This window comes from Ciona intestinalis, chromosome 9 (genome assembly GCF_000224145.3).
Source record: "Ciona intestinalis chromosome 9, KH, whole genome shotgun sequence".
In the NCBI taxonomy this organism is placed as follows: domain Eukaryota; kingdom Metazoa; phylum Chordata; class Ascidiacea; order Phlebobranchia; family Cionidae; genus Ciona; species Ciona intestinalis.
In genome coordinates this window covers 558,862-568,926 of record NC_020174.2, presented here as the reverse complement: position 1 = coordinate 568,926, position 10,065 = coordinate 558,862, and the positions used below count along the sequence as shown (strand labels likewise).

General features: G+C 37.3%; 2 protein-coding genes and 1 long non-coding RNA gene across 5 annotated transcripts in view; 1 reads left to right on the top strand and 2 right to left on the bottom strand.

The window, feature by feature from the left end:
• Positions 1-697: 697 nt before the first annotated feature.
• On the bottom strand, positions 698-2,810 carry LOC100186969. The gene is made up of 2 exons (XM_002121694.2): positions 2,533-2,810; positions 698-2,205 (listed from the first exon to the last, which is right to left on the bottom strand). The coding sequence occupies exons 1-2, from the start codon at positions 2,767-2,769 to the stop codon at positions 1,045-1,047; spliced, it is 1,398 nt and encodes a 465-aa protein (XP_002121730.2). The 5' UTR covers positions 2,770-2,810; the 3' UTR covers positions 698-1,044.
• LOC113474528 lies at positions 2,731-4,078 on the top strand. The gene is made up of 2 exons (XR_003396196.1): positions 2,731-2,815; positions 3,524-4,078. It is a non-coding gene; the product is annotated as an uncharacterized LOC113474528 (long non-coding RNA).
• A 789-nt stretch (positions 4,079-4,867) lies between these two features.
• LOC100184574 (cystathionine gamma-lyase) overlaps positions 4,868-10,065 on the bottom strand; it is a 21,837-nt gene continuing 16,639 nt past the window's right edge. For 2 of the 3 annotated variants that reach the window (XM_009861242.3, XM_026835908.1), the window contains exons 6-11: positions 9,735-9,863; positions 9,106-9,241; positions 8,431-8,624; positions 7,228-7,361; positions 6,263-6,401; positions 4,868-5,161 (exon numbers count right to left, since the gene is read on the bottom strand). In XM_009861242.3, coding sequence (XP_009859544.1) covers positions 5,147-5,161; positions 6,263-6,401; positions 7,228-7,361; positions 8,431-8,624; positions 9,106-9,241; positions 9,735-9,863 — 747 coding nt within the window. In that variant the 3' untranslated portion in view covers positions 4,868-5,146. The remainder of the gene's footprint in view (positions 5,162-6,262; positions 6,402-7,227; positions 7,362-8,430; positions 8,625-9,105; positions 9,242-9,734; positions 9,864-10,065) is intronic. The other variant, XM_026835909.1, reaches the window with a different exon arrangement.

The following is a 10,065-nucleotide window of genomic DNA, read 5'->3' as shown; positions in this document are numbered from 1 at the left end:
TTGTTGGTAAATAAATAAATTACATTCAAAGTATGGGGTTTAGGTATACAAGATGTGGTTGTTTAGGGTTGTTGGTATACAAGAATAAAAATATTATATTTGTTTATTCATTTATGTGTATTGATAGTATAGGGTTGACATATTATTTACAAGTAGCAACTTCTGTACTAACAAGGTCATTAGATAACATGCTTACTCTAGTCTTGAGGTGTGTAGTGCTGTGGGACCTAACCCATATACAATTCAATCAATACAGCAACATGCATGTGTCCTATAGCAAAGGTGTGGCGGGCTACACCAATATAAAATGTTATGAAGTAGCGTAGGTGTGAAAACATCTTTTGCCAATTGTTTGTTTTGTGATATTTTTAAAGGAAAGGTCTTTCACATTTAAAACAATTGCCAGAAGATCTCAGTTTTTACACCTTTAATACAACAAAATGTAGAATACTTATAACTTGTATAACTTACACTTATAATACAACAAAATTTAGGTAACATGCATATAAAACTTATTAACTTAATGTACCGACAAGGCCACAACCCACATAACTATTAATACAACACCCACAGGTTCCTTGGTTCAACCACTGACACTACATTACTTGAAGCTGATGCTGTATTACTTGGCCCTGTGGCATGAACCTTATGTAGATGTAGCTGAATGTTTGAACTGAACCCAAAGGTGCTTTTGTTGTTGATATTATATCAATGTAAGATCATTTTTAGATCCACCATTTTGTTCACCAAGATTCACCATCTTGGATTCTTGTTTATTTTTTGAACATGAAACTAAACGAAAAAAACAACGATTTTGTGGAAAATGAAACTGAGATATATTACATCACAATAATAGTGTATGACGTCATCATGAGTTCATATAAGGGAAAAATATGCATGGTGGTCACAAACCTATTAAATGCAGAGGAGGCAGAAATAGTTAGGACGCACAATCATGTGAAAAAATTTCAACTTATTGGTTTTTATTTATGGATTAAAGCGATGCAGAAAGTTCCAGGGTAAGCCCACCCTGCTTATTGTTGGTTATGACCATGCATTGCGTGTGGTTGGCCTTCCTGTTATCGGGGTAGTAGTTTGGGGATTTACTCTTTTTTCGTTATTATTCGTAGCTGGAGCAACTTTGTGCCTAAACCTCATAAAGTTACGAGCTACGTAACACTGCGTTACGCTACGCTTAGCATCGCGTAGAGTACGACGCACCGATAACCGTAACGGTCGGTTCAAGACTGCGTAAACGACGATAGAGAAAATTCTGCCCCCCATGGCCAACCCTGTGATAAAATATGACGCAGATTCATTGAAGCTTGACGGGGCTTCTGTGACGTAGTAATTATTGCACTCTATGATGTAATAAACGAAATACGGAGTCCAAGTAAGAAAAAATAGGAGAACCACTGTCAGGAAAGTTCGCGTCGCTTTTCGACGGCTTACGCGGGTTTTCTGCATTCGCTGCCACGCACGAAGCGGGTTCGTGTATTCAAAAAGCATTTGTGAAATCGTCACCACTTCAGCGACATCTTGCGGCTGCTTTTCGTCGTTTAAAACGAGATTATCATTTGATGACGTAGGCTCCGAGGTCACTGATGGCCTTATCAAGGTGCTTTGTATGTCTCGCACTTGTTTGTATGCAGTTCTGGTAACGAGCAGGTAGAATATGAACAGCAGTATCAGAGGTATAATGTAGAAACATATCATTACAGCTATGAAGTAACCTGGTATCTCTCGCCAGTTGGGGGCGCACAAGAGGGCATTGCCCGAGTTCGCTGTTATAAATGTGACGTCATAATACATTTTTGTATTGTTTGTGACGTCGGTTGATTGCTGGCTCATAAAAAGTTGAAGATTTGAATTATACAAATTGGAATCTCCATCATTGTTGATGTTTCTTTGCGTAACAAAGGAATTGTTTGTGACGTTTGTAATATTACCAACGTCATTATGTCGTAACGGAAGTCCGATTCCAGCATTCACGAGAATGGCTACTATGACGTAGAAACTGATGACGTATACCCATAATGTCACTTGGCCGACTAGCAACCAACAATTTGTCGGTCTGACGTCACTGCGAAATGGATACGTCACGATGACGTAGCGAGTAATAGAAAGCATGGCGGATAGACATGACGAAGCAGACATGAAGAATATACTCAGGTAACCAAAGCCCTCGCACCATGGACTGTAATTCTGGAGGAAAAATTGGAATTTATAATGCCATCTTCTGAAGCAGGGGCTATAAGAAATTAGATAACAGTTTTTATATCTTTATTCTATATGGGTAAGGTCCTACGGCAAAGGGCATCAGAAAACTGGGATTTCGGCTAGAGTTGCCTATTAGCAAAAACGAAAAAGTGTATGTAGCCTATATGGGACAAAACGACAGTCTCTAAAACGTATTTTTAGGATGTTGAAGCAAAAAGCCAAATGCCATGACCTACCATAGCTGCTCACCCAATAAAATGCAAGACACACCAAAGCTCTAATTATCTCAGTCGCTAAATCTACGAGACTCACATTTGCTGGCACGTTTATCATTGCTTGTTGTTCTATACCCGCTGATAAAAGTGTGGGGAAGGTTCCGCAAATAGCTGTTCCTGCCCCGCAGATGGTCATGCAACTCAACACTATCCGTTCGTTTAAGTTCATTTTATATAAACGTCGATACCGTAGCAGTGCGAATAGAGTGATAACATTTATAAGTATCCCGATGATGAATGTACCAGCTGACACCAATACATATTCAGGTTTCATGCTTTGGAATCTTTCATCTATAGGTATAATATAAGCCCTTTATAAGGTATGTAACTTTGCGATTTTGAGAAAACAAAAATCTAACGTATTGTAAGGGGGTAAGATGGGAAACGTTGTGGCACATAATGTCCCATATTTCCCCAAGTCGCCGGGTTACGGTTATATAATTTGTAAATACTCTTTGTTTACTACTAATTGGGGCATAAAAAGTGGCTGAAAACATGTGCCAGCTTACCCCAGCCTATAAAACGTTTATCTCTTCGAATACAGAAGCTAAAATTAAATTAGTTAAACGGGAGAAGAGAACAAATTAGGAGCAAATCACAGTTATAGTTAAAACATGCTACTATGGTAAAAACTACTTGAGGAAAAGTAACAAAAAACATGGCTGCCAAAACTAAAGCATTACATCACCACAGTTTTAATCTCCTTGCAATTTATCCTACGTATACTTAATTCTAAACCTCCTTGTATGGCTAGAAAGCAATTCATTATGCATGCACTTGTCGTATTCTAATTCGGTATTATCTATAAACCTATCTGCCGCATACAAATGCCCGTATATTTGGCAAGTTACCGCACCTTACATCACTCCACAAAACTCGTATATTTATCCCTTCATAAAGTTAAACTCTTACGTCAATGGACCTCTAACAAATACGACCCGTTCCCAAAATATCGTTAAATTTCATTCCACTGCAAACAACACAGACGACCACTTTGTGTGCATAACTTAATCGTAAAATCATTACAGCTTATCACATGCTGGCTGCTGCAGCTTCACCAAAGGCACGGGAACTCTTCAAACAAATTAAGATTTAATTTCAACTTTGAAGAGGCCAAATTGACGCAGTATTTTTTTATTTTTTACTATAAGTGTAGGTGTGGTGGGGTGGCGATAGTTAAGTGGGAATTTATAAAATGAATGTTACCTCTCGCTTTGTTTGGCAACAATGGTCGTTAACACGAGTGTTCTGTTTCATGCATCTCGTGGCCGCTTATTATATATGAGTTACCACGTATGTATACTATTGTTGTTGTTTTTTTGTAAGAAAATACATGTCCACAATGGTGGCGGCATCGAGCACCGAACCCGTATCTTCTGCTAAGCGATCGTATCCCTGTACTCGGCACCGAGTTCGTTCTATCCCTATTCCAACTTCGGGCCAATAAGACTCTTTTAAATTGTATTACACCGCTATATCTAACATGGATTTTCTTCGAATCCTAAAGCATTGCTCGTAATAGGTGCTTAGCTTTTTTATATCTCGTTCGGTTAATTGGCCATAACATTAAACTTAAATACACGGAGAACATGAACTTCAGTAACACACATAAATAGGTCGTATCACATAAATCGATTATACTAAATAGCCTATAAACTACCTAAAGTATATTTGTTTAGGCCTTAGATGATTGTATGCGTTTACAGAAAACTATTCACGCACCTCATACTCACTGTCGAATTATGTTGAGTTTCCTCTTATATAGGAGGGTGGGGAAAGATGGAACACCCTTTTACTTTGCTTTTTCGTCCCATTTAGTAGTAAACAAAGACCATTCAGTATACGATTTTATATTTCTGTAAATTTTGGGCTGTTTATTACCAAAGGGGCGATAAAAGAGCATGAAAATATGCCCCATCTTACCCTAACATAACTATTAACTTTTTACCACAAATATAAAGAATAGTAGCAACATTGTTTATTGTGAAGCGGTCAACTTTATTCGTATAACTTACGCAAGCAAAGAGAATAATAAAATACGTTATTTTAATCAAGTCTTCAAAATGATGTGCTTGTGAGAGACTACTACCTACTTGTTCTTTTTGTTCAGCCTTTGCATGTTACTTATTTTAATAGTCAGTGCAACGACAGTCATTATATCACGGGTGTTCCATTTTTATCACGACATATACCGTATGTCCACTTACAAGTTACCACGTATGTAACTTTGTAGGCGATGGTTTTCTTGTATGACTGACAATTAGAGCGCTCCAGCCACTCCGCCATAGTGTCGACTTAAATGAAATTTCACATAATAATAAAAAATGTTTCATTCTAAGTGAGTTTTAATCAGTATAAGAAACACAACTTACTAAACGCAAAGTGAATTTTATTTTGCTGATTATTCTAAATTGCAAAAACCACATTAAGTTACACCATGATTGCAACTACATTCTCTAAGTGGTGTAAATATGTAAATAAAGTTATAAATTAGAAGATAAATCCACTTAGTGCTAAAACACCCGTTTAGTGCAAAGTAATTGAACAGTTTTAGTTGATTGTGTATATCTAGTGGTTGGTAAAGTATATTTGTTGTTATTATAAATTAAATGTGTATGCGGTGTTCTTCATGATGGTTGTTCAAACACTTCTTACTTTCCAGCACTCTGAAAAAAGGAAGAGATAGATTTATCGTCCATACTTATTTATCCTTGTGTGGCGGGACTTTTTGGGAGTTATAACATGGATGTCTTCTTATACACCAGACACACATGGTGTATTCATACACCTCATGCTCACTGTTGAGTTATAACATGGGTGTCTTCTTATACACCAGTCACACATGGTGTATTCATATACCTCATGCTCACTGTCGAGTTATAACATGGGTGTCTTGTTATACATCAGACAAACATGGTGTTTTCATACACCTCATGCTCACTGTTGAGTTATAACATAGGTGTCTTCTTATACACCAGACACACATGGTGTATTCATACACCTCCTGCTCACTGTCGAGTTATAACATAGGTGTCTTCTTATACACCAGACACACATGGTGTATTCATACACCTCGTGCTCACTGTCGAGTTATAACATGGGTGTCTTCTTATACACCAGACACACATGGTGTATTCATACACCTCCTGCTCACTGTCGAGTTATAACATAGGTGTCTTCTTATACACCAGACACACATGGTGTATTCATACACCTCGTGCTCACTGTCGAGTTATAACATGGGTGTCTTCTTATACACCAGACACACATGGTGTATTCATACACCTCCTGCTCACTGTCGAGTTATAACATAGGTGTCTTCTTATACACCAGACGCACATGGTGTATTCATACACCTCCTGCTCACTGTCGAGTTATAACATAGGTGTCTTCTTATACACCAGACAGACATGGTGTATTCATACACCTCCTGCTCACTGTCGACTTACATAACAGGTATCTTATAAAAACCAGACAGGTTGCAGTTTAATTAGCCCTCGAACCCACTTTCGAGTTACCAAGTTAAACATCGGTGCAACGCTTCAACTTATTATCCTTGCATGACAGGACACCAGGTATTATAACATAACCACATAGATTTCCTATAATGTTTAAATCAACCATTGTCCTTAACAAATGAATTAAAACCTAAGAATCCTCGCATGGCAGTGTAGCCACAAGTATTACACCCCAAGTGCTCTAAAGTGTCTAAATCATACACACAATGCAGCCAACTTTACATAGTGATTAACACACCAAACACTTACAGCAAGTTTCATTGCTTGATCAAGGTCAGCAATCAAGTCTTCCACATTCTCCAAACCAACAGAGATTCGAATAAAGTTGTCTCCAATCCCGAGGACCTCACGTTGAGCTGCCGGCACAGACGCGTGGGTCATGATGGCTCTGGTTGTAATGTAATTTAATATTAATACAAATGTCTATTAGGTCTGGTTGGCTTCATGGCTTAATGATTAAGTGCTTGCATTATGGCAGAAGGACAGTAAGTTACAATGCATTGACTTATAACCATTCAGAAATAGTTTTATGATCTACTGTTTTATAATTGTAGTTGAAGGGCTGAAGAAGTTGGTATTGAACTAAAGTCAAGTAAGTATGTGGCAAATACCACTTCACTTTAAATTGCCCACAGCCAATTTATGGCAAAAAAGGTAAGTTGTCTGTGTAGCCACGTTACATTTGAATACCACAGCATAGTAAATAGGTATATGGCAAAATGGCAAATACCTGACAGCATGACTTATACTGTATGTTTAAGCCAAGTGAAAAACTACTGTAGTATTGACACGTGACAGAATGTAACTTTCTCACGACCAATTCATGGTAATGGCAACGTCAGTGGTTTGAACTGTTGTAGTCACAAGTCACATTAAACTACACGAGTTTGTGGTAAAAGCTAAGTGGAAAACTATCGTAGCATTAACATGTAAGATGAAACACACTTTAACTCCCCCTACTGTGAATGACAGTGAATTTTAAGGTCTACACTTTACAGTAAAGTCGAAGTCTGTAACATCTGCCATAATGTAACTGTTTACATAAGCTCAGTGGCAAATTACTGTTGCATTAAAACCCTTTTTCATAACGTTTGCAAAAAAAGTTTTAAATTCTGTAACTGAGTCGTAGGATTAGGTCATGTTCATTGCATTCACAGTAAAAGAGTAAATTTCAAGATATGTATGAACAATAAAGCAACAAACTTATAACTCACGGATGTTCCGCTAAACTCTCATATCCTCCCAAACTTTCAGCAAGAATGAAAACTTTAAGAGATTGCAGGAAAGTTTTGGCGGTTTGTAAATCGCCCTTTAACCAGAAAGCTATCATTCCAGAGCAACCGGTGGCCTGTGTAAAAAGGGGCGTGGTTATATTGTTATTTTAGCAATGTTTGCATTACGTGCTAAGTATGTTTAATGACGCATATTGTGTAAAATAGAAATACATTCGTTATCAGCAATATCTATATATGTTATTACCGTTTTGCCCCTATTTTCCGAGTTTTTGTCTTTACATGAATATTATTTTACCATGGCAATCAAAAAGAAAGCTATTTGTAAAATATACATTGATATTTTAAAACTAAGGCTTGTATAAAGCAAAATAGCCATTGAGGTGCTGCTGTAACAGGGCAAGATATACTTTACTGGTTATAAGAAAAGACAATTATAATTCACTTGCTATTGAAGTCAATTGCGTTTAAACCTTGATTGAATAGAGTGTGTGTTAGCATACAAACTTGAAAGGGGAAGATTTGGTTGGTTAAACATGAACAACACGTGTGTATGCACGAGTGGCTATGAATGGATAAAATGTGACACACCCATATCGAGTTGTTGACTTATGTCAGCTATTTACATTACTTGAATATAAGGTCTGTAGTGAAGATCGAGAATATTTTATTGGAATCTTGTAATTACCTGTTTATTCTCATAATAACTTAACATTTTAAAACATAAGTGTAAGTTGCAAACTACAGTGGCTTCATACAACTCATGCTCGCTGTCCAGCTATAACACGTGTACCATATTGCATACCATATATGGTGTATATACACCTAAAGCTTACTGTCCAGTTGTAACATGGGTGTCTTTTTATAAACCAGACACACATGGTGTATTCATACACCTCATGCTCACTGTCGAGTTATAACATGGGTGTCTTCTTATACACCAGACACACATGGTGTATTCATGCACCTCGTGCTCACTGTCAAGTTATAACATGGGTGTCTTCTTATACACCAGACACACATGGTGTATTCATACACCTCATGCTCACCGCCAAATTATAACATTGGTGTCTTGGTGAATATTAAAAAATAGGGGTTGTTTCATACACCTGGCCTTATAGCCATGCTTGTGAATTACCAAGTATTGGCTACATGCAACATCTAAAGTTTAACCACATCCTTTACCTGTTTCTTCATGATTTCATATTGTGGGTGTGAAGGCAGACCAGGATAGTTGACCTTTTCAACCCCACTGTGACCTTGAAGCCACGTGGCAACTTTTATCGCGTTCTTCTGATGTTGCTCCATTCGTAACGCGAGAGTTTTAATTCCACGATTGACGAGATAACAATCGAAAGCTGAAGGAACGGGTCCGGTAGCTGGAAGGAAAGTATTTAAAATCTTGTGTTTGTATGTTTCAATATATAATAAAGAACATATTAATTAAAATTACAAAGTGATCAGGGATTGTAAATAATGGCTTCAAGTATCACATTATAAATAAAAATCTATATGATGTATTGTCAATTAATTGTGGCTGTTTGGCCTAGCAGTGGCAGACATCTAAGCAGACACGTTTTCCATGTTCATGCTATTATAGAGATCCCATACAATTTAGGCAAAATCATCTGTACTGTGTTTAAATATTAACGAATCAAGTACATGGCACCAAAACAATGTTATTCCAGAGCATTGTAAAATATATTGGTTATGTGATTTTTAACAATTTATTGACTCGGGCTGTCGCACTTAACATGGTGCAAGAAACTAAACAACAATTTCTCCATTGCCCGCCACTCGATGATAATAAGTTACTTTAATTCAAGTCATTTAACTGAATCCAGAACACGCAGCTGTTACCATATTGTAAGAACTGAAGTTTTTTATAAAGTTCATCATTGCTTGTAGTAATAAGTCCCATTACTACATCACTATGACCATTCATGTACTTGGTGGCTGAATGATAAGCAATGTCAGCACCATGGAGCAACGGACGCTGGAATGAGGAATATTTTAAATTGGTAAATTGTACCATTGTTTATATGCCAAACACTTAACCTTGAAAATTGCTGGCTATTTTTTTTATTTTTTCGGGATTTTTTAATGTATTGCTAGCATAATAAGCAGCCTATAAGTGACTACTGGGTTGATAAGTGTCTTGCAACTCTTGCCCCAGGACACAGACGCTCAAAATGGAGGCATCGGCAAGCCTCATAACTAGTGGTTAAAACAGTCATAAAATTGGCCTTTATATCTTTACATATCTTGTCTTTGTTTTAAAAATATATTTTTAATCTTTGCTATCGTCGTCGAGGAGACAAATAAAAGTCAATATTAGTACATGAGATCACTGGGTTGGAATTGCAATTAGTGTCTTGCCCAAGCCACACACGCCCACAATAGTAGCTTTGTAACTATTGGTTAAAAGAGTCATGCCTCCGTATCGTATATTTACATAAGGCTTAACACAGACTTAATGATCTACACACCTGAAAATATGAAGACATAAAAGTATTATCCACCACTATAATACATTCACTGGGTTTCTCAAGGTCTGCCACCGCTCGTATGTCGGTTACTTTCATGGTGGGGTTGGTGGGTGTTTCAACCCAAAGTATCTGTTGGAATAATAGTTGTGTAATCCTAGATAAATAATCGAATATAGGGGGGAATATGGAATTATGCCAAAACATGTATTATATATATATGAATGTAACTTACTTTATCCTCGCGTGGCCGAAAAAACGACAGTCGTTATCACACGGGTTTAACACCTCGTGCCAGCTTACGAGTTACCATGTATGTTACTTTGTGGGTGAT